The sequence below is a fragment of the Oncorhynchus kisutch genome, linkage group LG22 (assembly GCF_002021735.2).
Source record: "Oncorhynchus kisutch isolate 150728-3 linkage group LG22, Okis_V2, whole genome shotgun sequence".
Taxonomy (NCBI): Eukaryota; Metazoa; Chordata; class Actinopteri; order Salmoniformes; family Salmonidae; genus Oncorhynchus; species Oncorhynchus kisutch.
Genome location: NC_034195.2, coordinates 37,743,090 through 37,760,471, shown reverse-complemented (window position 1 = coordinate 37,760,471; position 17,382 = coordinate 37,743,090). Strand labels below are relative to the sequence as shown.

Genomic DNA, 17,382 nt, shown 5'->3' with positions numbered 1-17,382 from the left:
GTAAGCAAATCAAAATGTATTTGAGATTCTTCAAAGTAGCCACCCTTTGCCTTGATGACAGCTTTGCACACTCTTGGCATTCTCTCAACCAGCTTCACCTGGAATGCTTTTCCAACAGTCTTGAAGGAGTTCCCACATATGCTGAGCACTTGTTGGCTACTTTTCCTTCACTCTGCGGTCCAACTTATCCCAAACCATCTCAATTGGGTTGAGGTCGGGTGATTGTGGAGGCCAGGTCATCAGATGATGCACTCCATCACTTTCCTTCTGGGTCAAATAGCCCTTACACTTCCAGGCTGTGTGTTTTGCTGGTTAAGTGTGCCTTGAATTCTAAATAAATCACAACGGTGTCACCAGCAAAGCGCCCCCCCCCCCCCCCCCCCCCCCCCCCCCCCCACACACACTATCGCACCCTTTCATCCATGCTTCACGGTGGGAACCACACATGCAGAGATAATCCATTCACCTTCTCTGCATCGCATAAAGACATGGTGGTAGGAACCAAAAATATCAAATTTGTACTCAAAAGACAGATTTCTACCGGTCTAATCTCTGTTGCTCGTGTTTCTTGGCCCAAGCAAGTCTCTTTTTCTTATTGGTGTCCTTTTAGTAGTGGTTTCTTTGCAGCAATTTGACCATGAAGGCCTGATTGACGCAGTCTCCTCTGAACAGTTGATGTTGAGGCGTGTCTGTTACTTGAACTCCTGTGAAGCATTTATTTGGGCTGCAATTTCTGAGGCAGTTAACTCTAATGAACTTATCCTCTGCAGCAGAGGTAACTCTGGGTCTTTTCCTGTGGCGGTCCTCATGAGAGCCAGTTTCGTCATAGTGCTTGATGTTTTTTGCGACTGCACTTGAAGAACTTTCAAAGTTCTTGACATGTTCTGCATTGACTGACATTGATGTGGTAAAGTAATGATGGACTGTCATTTTCTCTTTTCCGAGTTTTTCTTGCCATAATATGGCCTTGGTCTTTTACCAAATAGGGCTATCTTCTGTACCATGTCACAACAATTGATTGGCTCAAACACATTAAGGAAAGAAATTCACAAATTAACTTTTTAACAAGGCACACCTGTTAATTGAAATGCATTCCTGGTGACTACCTCACGAAGCTGGTTTAGAGAATGCCAAGATTGTGCAAAGCTGTCAAGGCAAATGGTGGCTACATTTTGAAGAATCTAAAATATATTTAGATTTGTACAACACTTTTTTTTTGGTTACTACATGATTCCACATGTGTTATTTCATAGTTCTGATGTCTTCACTATTATTCTACAATGTAGAAAATAGTACAAATGAAGAAAAAGCCTTGAATAAGTAGGTGTGTCAATTTTTGACTGGTACTGTCCATCGGAGTGTCTGAAGTCAATGGAGAGAAATAATGAGATGCATGAAGTCGGACAGTAATTTTGCCACCAGTCTGATTTGTATGCTTCTGAAACAGTTCAGGCAAATTAATTATTTATTATTATTTTATATCAGTAGACATATATCACAGCTGTATACAGTTTATTTTAAACCTGAACTTTGTTGCAATTTCTTCAAGTGTGTAACTTATTTTATAAGCACACTCAAGACCCAACGAAGAGTCAAAGCTAAAGGGAAAAACTGCAACATATTCCAATTTCCTATGGTGGCCGATTTGATATTTGGATGGTTTCTACCTTACTCTTGACATTCAGAAATGTGGGTTAAAATGACTGTTTTCTAAATATTACTTTTCATTTGACAAATTCTGCATGGTGTTAAAATGAAAATCATACAGATTTTTAACTATTTTGAAGATGCCATTGATTCTATATATGTCTAATCTACTGGTGTATATAGATACTGAGTTACATTTCCTTGAATATTATATAGTGCTGCATATCGAATAGATGCATAGGCCTTCTGTATAGGTTGAGTTTATAACATTGTTGACCATCTCTCCATTTGAAGAAAATGGGATGGTTCTTTGGTTAGTGCACAGTACCGCTATCTCTGTCCCTTAGATTTGATCCTGCAGTCATGGCATGTGTGGAGAGTATTTCCTTTATCTTCCTTTATACCTGGTGCTAACATGTTCTGATTGCATCCACATTTTGATTTGATCTGGATTATCTTTTTTTAACCACATTTTAATGGAAGGGCTATAAATATACCATTTAGTTAAAGGGCATCAGCAAGATTAAAATCTGTGATCATCTGGTCCCTATTCCAGTGCCTAGTCCACTGCACTAGCAAGGGGAGGGCACCACTTAATTTTTTTCTTATATATAGCTGTTCAGTCAGTGATTGACTACAAGCATTGCATCAACCAAAGGTTTTGCGCCACCTCATTGACTTTGCGGTCAGGCACCAAATTCCTATCATATGACGTGGTTATCCATGTTAAACACCTATCCAAGCATTGTGAGATCTGGCAGGCATCTGCAATGTAGTCGGGCAAGAATGCCACAAGTCAGATTATGGGCTCTTCGATCTGTATTGATCAAGAGTTGAGGCATCTGCATACTAGGTCCGGTTTGCTCCTAGCGGAACTCGCCAAGGCGAATTGAGCACCTGTGCCTTGCATATTCCCTTAAAAGACCTTCGCAATCGTAATGTTTGTCCCTCTTGAGACGCCGTAGCCAGTTTATATGTTCTCAATAATTAATCTAAAATGATTAATTAATTTAAACTTTTTTTTCCTAGGAGATCTTAGTCACGCAATTTTACATCAAACTGTTAGGTTCAGTATTTCAAGTGAAAAAACAAGTAGTCTCGTTGAATGGCAACATACTTAATTGAAGAATCCCTACTGTTGACCAATCACCGACAAAGGGGTGTGAATTTAGGCTTCCTCAAGGAAAAAATGTGGATGAACAATGTCGTCATATATGCACAAACTGTTTTCAGATGAGAAGCATGCAGACGCCTTTACACGCTAGAAATGTAAAGGTAATTTTCGAATGAGCCAACATATGCAGCGTTAACCGTGATTGCAGTCTCCACGAGTGCGGGAACATTGTCTTTAACTTCCACAATACAGATGGACTAGAGCCCTAGAAATGTACTAAGTACATTAATGTCTCATTCCAAAATCATGGAGTTGGTCCCCCCTTTGCTATAACAGCCTCCACTCTTCTGGAAGGCTTTTCACTAGATGTTGGAACATTGCTGCAGGGACTTGCTTCCATTCAGCCACAATAGCATTAGTGAGGTCGGGCACTGATGTTGGGCGATTAGGCCTGGCTTGCAGTCAGCGTTCTAATTCATCCGAAAGGTGTTTGATGGGATTAATGTCAGGGCTCTGAGCATGCCAGTCAAGTTCTTTCACTCTGATCACAAACCATCTCCGTATGGACCTCACTTTGTGCATTGTCATGCTGAAGCAGGAACGAGCCTTCCCCAAAGTGTTGCCACAAAGTTGGTAGCACAGAATCGTCTAGAATGTAATTTAAGATTTCCCTTCACTGGAACTAAGGGGCCAAGCCAAACCATAAAAGACAGTCACCAGACCAGTATTATTCAGCCACCAAACTTTAGTTGGCCCAACCTCCCTCGGGCAGGTAGCGTTCTCCTGGCTTCCGCCAAACCCAGATTCATCACTCCAGAGAGCTGCGCGGCCATGGAAACCCATTTCATGAAGCTCCCGACGACCAGTTCTTGTGCTGATGTTGCTTCCAGAGGCAGTTTAACTCAGTTGTGTGTTGCAATAGAGGACAAAGGTGCTACAGTACTCGGCGGTCCCGTTCTGTGAGCTTGTGTGGCCTACCACTTAGCGGCCGAGCTGTTGTTGCTCCTAGATGTTTCCAATTCACAATAACAGCATCTACAGTTGACCGAGGTAGCTCTAGCAGGGCAGACATTTGACATGGACTTAGACTGGTGGCATCCTATGACAGTGCAGTGTTGAAAGTCATGGCTCTTCAGTAAGGCCATTCTACTGACAATGTTTGTCTATGGAGATTGCATGGCTCCGTGCTCGATTTTATACACCTGTCAGCAATGTGTGGCTGAAATCCACACATTTGAAGGGGTGTCCACATACTTTTGTATATATAGTGTATGCTGGGTAGACTGTTAAACAAAAAACGCATTGGGATTTGAACTGGGAACCTTGTGTTGCAACCCACATTTTAACACCCTCCAATCTACCTATCTGCAAGCCTTTTATTTCACTCTCACAAAGATCTGCTCACTGAGCTTTCATCCACCAATCAGTCCCGGCTACCTCCGGAGGTGGTCGGAATGATGATCAATCTGTTTTTTAAAAATGTCTATACTGTTCTAAAAATGTGGGCACAATCTGAATGTGGGAAAGGACACCGGACCAATGTTGGCACCAGGTGTAAACAGGGCTCATGAGGAAAGAAAGTGTTAAATTACATAGTTATTCTCACTCTGTAATAATTCAGTTAATGAGAACAGATTTGAAAATGGTTTTCCTTGGTAAATGACCACTACTACCTGCTCACTCTAGCTAGAACATAATGAACTTGTAAAATAATTGTAACTATACTCCCTGTCAGTTGTTGCCTGGCTACCCAAACTCCTTTCTGCTGCCAAACACTATGCCATGATCACAGACATTGTTTCTTCTCTGCCTTGAGTCTAGATCTGATGCTGTGTTAAAAAACTGGGAACTCAAATCGCTGACTTCCGAGTGAAAAAACAGTTTGGGGAAGATTTTTTTTTTTTAACGGTCATCCAACTTGGAAACTGGCATCTTCCTAGAGCTCAGACTTTCTGACCTGAAGAACACTGACGTGATTTGACTTGGTGCTTTCAAAACTGGGAACCGAAAAAAAAACTAAGAGTACCTCCAAGATGTTTTTAGGAGAGAACTTTCGATTTGTCCCAGAAACCGATTGGGTTGGGTCAGCGTGAGAACACACGTGGGTAGAGCAGAGGTTTGAAAATGTGTCATTGGCTTTGCTACTCTGATTGGTTAGAGATGATCCAATCAATAACTTTTTGTACAATACCCCTAAAATGTTGTCACTACAAACAACTTCGATGATGGCAGTCTCAGAATGAAGTATTTAGCGGAAGAATTTATGTTGAGTCGTCAGGCAATGTCAGTTGTCCTCCGCACAGAAAAACTATGGAGCACACACACGATCACTTGGGTTCCCGTTTAGAAGGTAAAAAAAAATGTAGATTTAATGTGGCTTTTATATATATATATTAAGCTCTAATGAACACTACTTTTTTTCCATCATAAAACACTAACTAACAATCAACACACACAATTGTGAACTAAGCACCGAATAAAACTAAGAACAAAATAAATATATATATATATATATAAATGTCAGGCCTCTTTCAAAGTTATTAAATATGAACTATCCTGAATTGTATTTTATGTACCAATCACAGATATAGACATGAGATAGGACTTTGCATTTTTTGTGGAATACAACACAGAAGACAAAAGGCTAAGTTTAATTTATTATTAAATATGTATTTTTGTACAATTTATAACAATACAGTCCTGTCCATAATAAATCTAACCAAAAGGAATACATGAAGTATACAGTTAAAACCACAAATATGAATTAAGGACAACCCTTATCCTGGCGTTGAAACTTCTGAACCTTTCATGAGGATGATGAAAAAAGGAAACTGCCCTACTAGACCATTCATAAGTCAAAACATTTAAAAAAGGATCATTTTATCTTTTGTCCTAAAAATACAAGTGCTCAATGGTCTTTAATTAAAAATGCGAAGTGTTTAATCCCAGAGGGGTACTGCATAGACGGGTGTACAAGTGACCTGTGGAGAACAGTGCAATGAGTTTGTGCAAAATGGAATACTTGCATTAGGCCAACATTGACAGAGCATGGAACCTGTCACTCAGAGCAAACTCTGCATACGTTTCAAATGCGCACATACACAGATATTGGGTCCTTGACTCCTTTGTTGAGGGGCAGAGACATTTATGAGTTTTGGATGGAGCCCCCCACTCAGTGGCAGCGGTGTCTGAAAACACACACAGCGGGACACTGCAATCTCGGGAGGTCACGTCTCCCATGGTAATTTACCACTGTCCTCTACAAGCTGGGCATAAGCCCAAGTTCCTGCCCTCCTCCCCCAAGCCTGAATACCCATTTACACCCCCCCCCCCCCCCCCCCCCCCCCAACCCATTTAGACAAACCCCCGAATCCTCACTTTGCCGGCCATTTCAGACAACGAGGAGGTTCACTTATGTGCTGAAAATGTCAATTTGCATTGATTTGAAACATTCATACTGTACACATGCACACGTCAGCAGGCGCCGACACAAACTTTTTCCAGTATTTCCTCGACCAATTGAAATGAGTGTATTTTTTTGGGGGGGGGCAGGGGACATGTTCAGTTTCATTTACTTGGGCTGGATGAAACTATGCTCTTGCTGTCTGACTCGGAGTCGCTCTCACTGCTGCCGTTGGTGGGGCCATGGGCCCCTGGCCTGGACTTAGGGGGCAACCTTCCTCGGGGCTCTGATGCCCCTCTCCTCCCCAGGCCAGTGGCTTTGGTCTGGGTGGGCCCTTCTCGGCCCCTTCCTGATGAAACATTGCTTACCAGAGTAGGGATGGTCTGCAGAGAAATGATGCAACCAGTTTTGTTCACAACACATAAAAATACTAATTTAAGCCCATGACAAACCAAGAGAGAGCAAGCTAGTTCAAACAGCCTATATTTTAAGCAGATGCCACTAGAAATAACACTGGCCTAAACTGAATATATATAGAAAGTGTTGCATTGTACATACCCCATTTTCCTGACTGGTCATCAGGTCTTGGATCTCGGAATGCCACCCTAGGAATTCACCAAACCTCCTGACCGTGTCCACCAGGTCCCCCAGCTCTATGTAGTCGCCCCTCCTCAGGGGCACCTTCTGAAAGGGACCCACTGCATCCCGGTTCAGGAGCAGCCGCGGAACCGTGGACCTCACTGTGTTCACCAGGCTGGCAAAGGGCTCGATCTGGCAGAAACAACATTATGTGAGACAGTGAGTCAGATCCATAGAAAGAACGCTGATGTTATGACATTGGTTCACTATTTTGTGCTTATTTTCAAGTCTTATGGTGTTGTTGTTTCATCACAACTGTTTTTAAGTTTGTAATCTGGTTAAGATCAGCTAAAATAAAAAGTGAATGAACACTTTTAGGCAACTGAACTCAAGTGACAAATAGTGTGGAGTAGTTGGCCTTGTGGTGCGGTACTGTTTCAGTAGCCAATATAACATTTCTGCAGCCGCTTAACAGTTTTGAGGTTCACCTGTAAAGACGTGCCCATGATGATGAGCAGGTCAGCTTTAGGGAAGTCTTTAGAATGCAGGAAGTACTTCTCAGGAAGGTCCTCTCCAAAGAACACTATGTCCGGTTTGACCGTGGCCTGGCAGAATGTACAGACCGGGACCTTGTCACTCATTATGGCACTCTGGAAGAGACGGTCATCCAAGAGAAGTTGGTCAAAGATTTACCAGGACTACTTTAGGCTGTTTAGCTCCTGCATTTGAATGTCTTGAATATTCTTTAAAGCAAACCCTGAATCAAGTCCATATTCATCTGTGTTACAAACTGGTGGCTTATTATTGCCATCTCTTTGTGGGTTTTGTGAATTAAGTTATTTTCATTTCTGATATTTTGCTGACCACCTGTGATTGCCATGGGCTGGTGACCTTTTGTCCTGGTTTACCTTGGCCTCCTGGGCAGGGAATGGGGTGTAGCACAGGTGACAGGAAGCAGTCGCAAAACTTCCATGAGCCTCCACCAGCTTCTCGTCTGGGATGCCACTTACTGTTAAAGGGGAGAGGATGAGTCAGTGTCAATAACATTCACTAACATGGATTGTGATGTCCTTTCTCACATCTTTAATGTCAGTTGTTTGAGATGATACTGCCTGTTTAAGTTTCCCCTGCTCTGTCACAATGAAAGGCATGCTGCAATTCTGTGCTTTCTTTCTGTTTTCTACCACACATTTTATTGAAGGACAAGTAGACTTCAAATATAGCTAATGTCCTTATAAACTTAGACATGAGCAGATTCACTTTCCCAAAAGACCCACCCCATGTCCCTCCCCCCACACCCACTCTTCTCCAGGCCGTCAATGTTCTGGGTGTACATGCGGAGCAGCAGGCCCTTGAGGTGCAGCATGTGGATGAAGTAGTGGATGTAGTTGGGTCGGTGGCTGCCTGGGTACAACTCCTTGGCCAGGGAGAAGAAGGGCCGAGGGTCGTTGGAGAAGTACTCGATGTTGAAGATGGCCTCCGGGTAGGGGATGTTGTACTTGGCCAAGTTGGCATACAGCCCTGTGCCCGGGGTCCTAGTGGGAGGGAGGATAGAAACACAAATTGGAGTGAGACAAAAACAAGAGCAAGAGAAAGTGAGCAAGTGTACTCTAGAACCCATAGGACTTGCACCCACAACCCCACCTAAAGTCTGGGATACCGCTGGCCGTACTGATGCCTGCACCGGCCACCACCACCACGTTCTTACAGCGCCCCAGTTTCACCAGTCGAGCCACAGCAGCCAGGCCTCCCCGGGGAGAGGGATTCATTGCCGGCCCAGAGGGGGAGCTCTGTGTAGGCTTAGAGCCAGAGGACGATGGACCCCCCTGGATGGGGCCACTGCTGCCCTTAGACACCCTCCCTTTCCTGAAACAACAAAGTTAGAAAATCATTATTCAATCTTATTGTCACATCTGTGACCCCACAGTCTCCAATCTTTTGACGGTATTAATTTTACAAAAGATATTTGCTGCGAAATGGAATAGAGAGCAGAATACATCTTCAATTCAGTTCTTCCCAAATGCAAGAAGTACAAGTATCCATCCAACTGGATAACTGAAAATATTCTTCATGACTGATGTAACTTGAATTACCGTGGTAGTGAGGTGTCCTGTCCACTCACACTCATTTGACTGAGGTCCTGGGCCAGAGGTAGGGCTGAGTCTGTCTGCTTCCTCAGCTGGGTCCCATGTGGGCCAGGCCCAGAGTCCTGGGGCGGTTCTGTGTGCCAGGCCTGGGGGGTGGAGCTACGGGTCACCCTGGTGAGGGCAGGCCCCTGGGGGGCCCTCTTGTCCCAGCTGGATCTGGCCTTGCTCATATTTCCACCTGCCAATGGAAATACAGGACCATCCAAATGTCAGTCTCTTCACACTTCAGTCAGAAGCTAGCTCACATTTTAATCTGAAAATCAAAGTCTTTACCACTATGAGATGTGTTGGATGAAAAAGATTTGTTTGGAAATCTGAATTTAGGTGAAATATCATGCACTTGTTTGTTCAGCCACAGGACCACCACAGGAAAGGAAGACCCAGAGTTATCGCTACAGCAGAGGATAAATTCATTAGTGATAAGCCTCAGATTGCAGCCCAAATAAATGCATCACAGAGTTCAAGTAACAGAAACATATCAACATCAACTGTTCAGAGGAGACTGTGTGAATCAGGCCTTCATGGTCAAATTGCTGCAAAGAAACCACTACTAAAGGAGACTAATAAGAAGAGACTTGCTTGGGCCAAGAAACACGAGCCATGGACATTAGACCGGTGGAAATCTGTCCTTTGGTCTGATTTGACATTTTTGGATCCAACCTCCATGTCTTTGTGAGATGCAGAGTAGGTGAATGGATGTGGGGTGCTTTGCTGGTGAAGGAAGGAAAAGCAGCCAACAAGTACTGAGCATATGTGGGAACTCCTTCAAGACTGTTGGAAAAGCATTCCAGGTGAAGCTGGTTGAGAGAATGCCAATAGTGTGCAAAGCTGTCATCAAGGCAAAGGGTGGCTACATTGAAGAATCTAAAATCTATTAAGATTTGTTTAACACTTTTTTGGTTACTACATGATTCCACATGTGTCATTTCATAGTTTTGATGTCTTCACTATTATTCTACAATGTAGAAAATAGTACAAAATAAAGAAAAACCCTTGAATGAGTAGGTGTGTTCAAACTTTTGACTGGTACTGTATAATAAACGACTTAATTGTTTTTAGCTCCAACAGGTTTCACACAGCTTTACACGCTCTGAACCCCCTCCCTCTGAATTACGCTAGCTTTCTGACCCATATTTAAAAATCAGGTTCAACAGAATCATAGTGGCGCTCCTTTGTGCTCCCTCCCTTGGCCCAGTGAAAAGCTGAAATGTTTTAAAAACTGTCACCTCTCAAACAAAAGGTAATGGCTGTAATATATTTAGCACCCCCCTCTTCAGCGGCTATGCTAATACAGTCCACAGCTGTGGCAGCTTTCATGTTCTGAGAGAGAAGAGAGGGGCGAGTAGAGGTGGAGTGGGGGGGCGAGGGTAAAAAGCGGGGTGGTGGACAGGGGTGAAAGAGAACCCTAGATTGACTGTGTGTCAACAAACCCAGCTGGGAGAGAAAGGAGGATGCCCCTTCCAGGCCCCCTCAAACAGAGGAGAAAAGGAGAGGGGGTGCAGAGAATTGATATGGAGGGAACGAAGGAGAAGAGAACAGAAAGGAGGGTGTGTGTGTCTTTTGCAAACCTTTTCTGGGCCTTCAAAGAACTTGCATGGGCAATGAGTGAGTGAGAGTGATCAGGGGAGAGAGAGAGAGAAAGAGAGGAGACAAAGGAGCTACTACCCATAAAGCAGGGCCAGCATCAGAGCATGGGGAGGAGATAAGACCAGGCTTTTCACTAGGGCTCCTTATCGGCCTCAGGAGGTGGTGACATGGGGGGTCTCAATGTAAGCAGTTCACATGACATTGATGCAATACACAACAAAGCTATAAGAACATTTAGGCTACTGACTGATGGAAGGGGGAGATGTTCTAAGTGCCTCTATGGTGGGTAGCTAGCATCGACATGGTAAAAGAAAACATCTTGTAGCCAATCTACGGCTGGTGTTCTTGAAGGAAAAGAATAGGCCTACTCTTAAAGATATTGAACGGGATCTTAAGCACTTACAAATTCTTAACATGTTGTACAATTGGAATTGGTAACAGATTTTTTTTTTCAGGATGTAAGATATCATACGAAATGGATGACATACAGAATTTTCAGTGACCCGTTTAGACTTGTGAGCGCCACTTTCAAAACTACTGGCTAAAATGATATGAAACATCTGTAGCATAACTTTAACTAAGACAAACGTATCAAAAAGGAACAGCAACTTGACTTTCAAATCATATTTTTTAGCCAAGAAAACTATGAGCTCATTTTCTGGACATTTAATATTTTTAACCACCAGACCAGTGGCATCTTGTCCTGAAAGGATGAAGTCCCCACATCACTACTGCTTTCATGCATGTTCCTGCAGTTCTATTAAAAAGCTCAGGTGGGGGGGTGGGGGGTATTTGGTCCCCCCCAAAAAGACACTGCTGAGTAGGACCAATAAATCACTGCACTGGTTATTAAGGTCCCACACAGATGGTGCAGGGTTACTGGCTAGTCCACTCAGTCCTGGCATGAGCCACAGTATAACAGTCGTCTTCAAGAGAGAGTTAATGCAGCAAGCAAGAAACAGCAATGAGAGTGTGTGTTCGGATGTTGTTTGCCCATTTTGTGCAAAGGGGCATTCCAGAGTCATAATGAAGGTGAAGGGCAGGCTTCTTTTAGGTGGAATGATTGGGGACAAATGAAGCAGTGGACTGAATGTTTCATTGGTCTTGTCCCACACATAGCAACCTTGTGAACAGAAAAATGGGTTAATTAGAACCATAACTCACTTCAACATGCCTGATAGCGGATCTAAAACCACATGATCCTACTCTAGAAGAGGAACAGGATGAATAGGTAAGCGAATTTAGCAAGCAGAAAACATGTATAGATAGTGTGGTCATATGAGCTTAATTCATGAAAATGGTTAACTAGGCCTAACTTTCGTAACTATTTAATGGATAGCCTATCCATTCAATAGGTAGCCCTTTACACCCACACCATACAGGTTGAAAATGGCAGATCTGGGCACTGATAAGCACCCAAATAGAAACACAGTGGCTGTACAGTAACATGCTATCCATGAAGTCAGAGCTCAGGGTCTCGGTCACCGCGCTGTATGAGTTTTGACTAACAGACATTCTGAACTTGAGCACCTCGCGCAGCAAGAAGCTGCCGCCACTTTGATGTCATACCAGCAAGCAAAACACCCCGAGTCCAAAATCTGCCCTTCACATTTCCATATCATAAATCTCATGTCATATATAGTCTCAACTAGAGGTCGACTGATTAGGGCCGATTTCAAGTTTTCATAACAATCAGTAAAAATCAGTAAAAATCAGTAAATCTGCATTTGTGGATGCCGATTATGGCCGATTACATTGCAATCCACGAGGAGACTGCATGGCACGCGAGTGCAAAAAGGAGCCAAGGTAAGATGCAAGCTAGCATTAAACTTATCTTATAAAAAAAACAATCAATGTTAACATAATCACTGGTTAATTACACATGGTTCATGATATTACTAGTTTAACTAGCTTGTCCTGCGTTGCATATAATTGATTTATAATCGAATCAGACTACTTCGCCAAACAGGTGATGTTTTAACAGAAGCGCAATCGTTGCACCAATGTACCTAACTGTAAACATCAATGCCTTTCTTAAAATCAATACACAAGTATATATTTTTAAACGTGCATATTTAGTTAAAATAAATTAATGTTAGCAAGCAATATTAACTAGGAAAATTGTATCACTTCTCTTGCGTTCTGTGCAAGCAGAGTCAGGGTATATGCAGCAGTTTGGGCCACCTGGCTCGTTGCGAACTGTGTGAAGATAATTTCTTCCTAACAAAGACAGTAATTTGCCAGAATTGTACATAGTTATGACATAACATGTTCTGAGCAAGCAACTTAAACATGAGCTGTTTTTTTACATGGCACATATTGCACTTTTACTTTCTTCTCCAACACTTTGTCTTTGCATTATTTAAACCAAATTGAACATGTTTCATTATTTATTTGAGAATAAATGGATTTCATTTATGTATTATATTAAGTTAAAATAAGTGTTCATTCAGTGTTCATTCAGTATTGTTGTAATTGTCCTTACTACAAATAAATAAATATATATACAAATAAATATATATACATATTTTTTGGTCCTCCAATAAATCGGTATCGGCGTTGAAAAATCATAAATCGGTCGACCTTTAGTGTCAACGTTTATGATCACTATGTTTGATGTAGTTACAAGATGACATGGCGTTATACCCTGGGTTGTCCTGAACAATCAAGCATTTCGCCACACCTGCAATAACATCTGCTAAAAATGTGTAGGTGAACAATAACATTTGATTTGAATTGCCTTGTGAAAGCCCAAGACTAAGATCGTATTTTATAATTTAGCGAGTCATGTTGGCAATAGAACATGCCTTCAAATGATGCCCACCTGACCCAGATTGTGATTTACAAGGGACTGTTTTTGGATTGTGTAAACAAAAGTAATTGTGGATACAAGTGTGCTTGCTATAGTTCCACAACAACACAGCTAGGAAAGCACCTTATAGTTGAAGACTCTTCTTTGAGTCATAAAAGTACATTGAAATGACTTAGGAACTGTGCACACGAGGGGTGTGTCCACTTGGAAACACAAGTTACTCCTCTCACTCAAACCCTTGTAATTTTTTTGTCTTATGATGGACCTACCAAACATTGTCCAATAATATTATGTTACTGAATGTATCCAGAGTATTTTCAGATTTCGTTGTCATCAAATGTGGCAAAAAGTACAATAAAAGGTCAAATGCACATAAAATCAACAGTGTAATGCTTGGATTCAATCTTGTATCAGGTGAACTGTTGTGTCCTCACCTTTAGTCTAATCATTTTCCAATAATATCGAAACGGTTCCCTTTTAATTGCTACCATGTTCATGCATGTTTCCATATTTCTTCTGTATAAGAAACATTTAAATTTAGCCCCATCCATATAGGCCAATTCCCATGAGTGGAAGGGTTTAAGAATGGTTGAATCTGAAGTTAAGTATGACTCAAATAAAACAAACTGTATGTCTCATGTGCCGAATACAACCATACCGTGAACTGCTTACTTGAGAGCCCTTAACCAACAATCCAGAGTTAGAAAATATTAATAAAATGTTGCTAAATAAACTAAAGGAAAATAGTAACACAATAACAAGGCTAGATACAAGGGGTACCGGTACAGAGTCAATGTTGTGCAGGTGTTAGTTGAGGTAATATTTTCCACATTTTGTTATGCTACAGCCTTATTCTATTATGGATTAAATAAAAACATTTCCTCAATCTACACAGAATACCCCAGAAAGTTTTGCAACTTTATATTTAAAATAAAGTTGTATAAAGTTACAGAAGTATTCAAATCCTTTGCTATGAGACACCAAATTGAGCTCAGGTGCATCCTGTTTCCATTGATCATCCTTGAGATGCTTCTAAAACTTGGAGTCCACCTGTGGTAAATTCAATTGACTAGACGTGATTTGGAAATGTACACACCTGTCTGTATAAAAGGTCCCACAGATGACAGTGCATGTCAGAGCAAAAACCAAGCCATGAGGTCGAAGGAATTGTCCGTAGAGCTTTGAGACAGGATTGTGTCGAGGCACAGATCTGGGGAAGGGTACCAAAACATTTCTGCAGCATTGAAGCTCCCAAGAACGCAGTGGCCTCCATCATTCTTAAATGGAAGAAGTTTGGAATCACCAAAACTCTTCCTAGAGCTGGCCACCCAGCCAAACTGAGCAATCGGGGGAGAAGAGCCATGGTCAGGAAGATGACCAAGAACCCAATGGTCACTCTGACAGAGCTCCAGATGTCCTCTGTGGAGATGAGAGAACCTTCCAGAAGGATAACCATCTCTGCAGCACTCCACCAATCAGGCCTTTATGGTAGAGTGACCAGACAGAAGTCACTCCTCAGTAAAAAAGGCACTTGACAGCCCGCTTGGAGTTTGCCAAAAGGCACCTAAAGGACTCTCAGACCATGAGAAACGAGATTCTCTGGTCTGATGAAACCAAGATTTAAAACTCTTTGGCCAGAATGCCAAGCGTCACGTCTGGAAGAAACCTGGCACCACCCCTGTGGTGAAGCATGGTGGTGACAGCATCATGCTGTGGGGATGTTTTTCAGCGGCAGGGACTGGGAGACTATTCAGGATCGAGAGAAAGATGAACGGAACAAAGTACAGAGAGATCCTTAATGAAAATCTTCTCCAGAGCCCTCACTGCTTTAGACTGGGAGTGAAGGTTCACCTTCCAACAGGACAATGACCCTAAGCACACAGCCAAGACAACGCAGGAGTGGTTTCGGGACAAGTCTTCTGAATGTCCTTAAGTGGCCCAGCCAGAGCCCAGACTTGAACCCGATCTAACATCTCTGGAGAGACCTGAATATAGCTGTGCAGTGATGCTCCCCGTCCAACCTGAGAGAATCTGCAGAGAAGAATGGGAGAAAGTCCCCAAATACAGGTGTGCCAAGCTTGTAGCGTCATACCCAAGAAGTCTCGAAGTTTAAATCGCTGCCAAAGGTGCTTCAACAAAGTACCGAGTAAAGGGTCTGCATACTGTAAACGTGATGTTTTTTAAAACATTTTTTATACTTTTGCAAAAAACCTAAGAAACCTGTTTTTGATTTGTCATTATGGGGTATTGTGTGTAGATTGATGAGGAAAACAAACACTTGAACTCATTTTAGAATAAGGCTGTAACATAACAAAATGTGGGAAAGGTGAAGGGGTCTGAAGACTTTCCGAATGCACTGTACAGGTAGGGGTAAAGTGACTATGCATAGATAAACAGAGAGTAGCATAAGCGTGTGTGTCATCAATATGTGTGCGTGTTGGAGTGTCAGTGTAGTATGTGTGACAGGGTGGTTAGAATCCAGTGAGTGTACATCAAGCCTGTGCAAGGAGTGTCAGTGTAGTATGTGTGACAGGGTGGTTAGAATCCAGTGAGTGTACATCAAGCCTGTGCAAGGAGTGTCAGTGTAGTATGTGTGACAGGGTGGTTAGAATCCAGTGAGTGTACATCAAGCCTGTGCAAGGAGTGTCAGTGTAGTATGTGTGACAGGGTGGTTAGAATCCAGTGAGTGTACATCAAGCCTGTGCAAGGAGTGTCAGTGTAGTATGTGTGACAGGGTGGTTAGAATCCAGTGAGTGTACATCAAGCCTGTGCAAGGAGTGTCAGTGTAGTATGTGTGACAGGGTGGTTAGAATCCAGTGAGTGTACATCAAGCCTGTGCAAGGAGTGTCAGTGTAGTATGTGTGACAGGGTGGTTAGAATCCAGTGAGTGTACATCAAGCCTGTGCAAGGAGTGTCAGTGTAGTATGTGTGACAGGGTGGTTAGAATCCAGTGAGTGTACATCAAGCCTGTGCAAGGAGTGTCAGTGTAGTATGTGTGACAGGGTGGTTAGAATCCAGTGAGTGTACATCAAGCCTGTGCAAGGAGTGTCAGTGTAGTATGTGTGACAGGGTGGTTAGAATCCAGTGAGTGTACATCAAGCCTGTGCAAGGAGTGTCAGTGTAGTATGTGTGACAGGGTGGTTAGAATCCAGTGAGTGTACATCAAGCCTGTGCAAGGAGTGTCAGTGTAGTATGTGTGACAGGGTGGTTAGAATCCAGTGAGTGTACATCAAGCCTGTGCAAGGAGTGTCAGTGTAGTATGTGTGACAGGGTGGTTAGAATCCAGTGAGTGTACATCAAGCCTGTGCAAGGAGTGTCAGTGCAAAAAATAAGAATAAATACAAATAAAATACGGGGGTCAATGTAAATAGTCCTGGTAGCCATTTGATTCACTTTTCCGCAATCATGTGACTTGGGGGTAGAAGCTGTTAAAGAAGCTGTTTTGGTCCCAGACTTGGCTCTCCGGTACTGCTTGCTGTGTGGTAGCAGACAGAAGAGTCTATGACTTGGGTGGCTGGAGTCTGACAATTTTTAGGATCTTCCTCCTATTTCTCCTCCCACTTCAGCACGGGTTAGCCTAATAAATGCTAAAGTAGAGCAGAAAACAACCGCTGCAGTGGAAGGGTAATGTCCAGCTGATATGTGCTCCAGAGGTCAGCTCCATTGTGAGTGAGGGGGGAGAAAGTTGTCTTGTGCTAAAGAGAGACTTAACAAGCCTGAACATGGGGGCTTAACTCCAAAGGGGAGGGCAAAAACCAACATGGTCGCCGGGGTTGGAGGAAACCATGGTGAGGAGGCTAGCAACGGTCTCTCAGTAATGGAATGAGCAGCCTGACAGGAGCTGTCGGTAGCTAGCTAGCTACTGGGGGAAATACACAGAGTTAAGTCAACAGAAGAGAGAGAGGGGGAATCTTCGCTCAGTGACTTGTGTTGACAAATATATTGCAATTAGTTTACCTGACTGGGGCCTGACTGGCAGCACAAGTGCAGTTGGTGATGTCCAATTCACCATATTCAGTGGATGTAACATCCATAACACCTCTTAATATCAATGTATGTGCAAGTCCCATATATTGCCCCAGTTTGGAAAATA

General features: G+C 42.8%; 1 protein-coding gene across 2 annotated transcripts in view; it reads right to left on the bottom strand.

Annotated features, from left to right (window-relative positions):
- Positions 1-4,864: 4,864 nt before the first annotated feature.
- The window catches only part of si:dkey-103i16.6 (SIRT1 domain-containing protein), a 28,777-nt gene continuing 16,259 nt past the window's right edge, over positions 4,865-17,382 (bottom strand). The window contains exons 2-9 of one of the 2 annotated variants that reach the window (XM_031801077.1): positions 9,164-9,282; positions 8,837-9,068; positions 8,388-8,609; positions 8,046-8,278; positions 7,652-7,752; positions 7,232-7,393; positions 6,723-6,935; positions 4,865-6,547 (exon numbers count right to left, since the gene is read on the bottom strand). In XM_031801077.1, coding sequence (XP_031656937.1) covers positions 6,329-6,547; positions 6,723-6,935; positions 7,232-7,393; positions 7,652-7,752; positions 8,046-8,278; positions 8,388-8,609; positions 8,837-9,060 — 1,374 coding nt within the window. In that variant the 5' untranslated portion in view covers positions 9,061-9,068; positions 9,164-9,282 and the 3' untranslated portion in view covers positions 4,865-6,328. The remainder of the gene's footprint in view (positions 6,548-6,722; positions 6,936-7,231; positions 7,394-7,651; positions 7,753-8,045; positions 8,279-8,387; positions 8,610-8,836; positions 9,069-9,163; positions 9,283-17,382) is intronic. The other variant, XM_020456951.2, reaches the window with a different exon arrangement.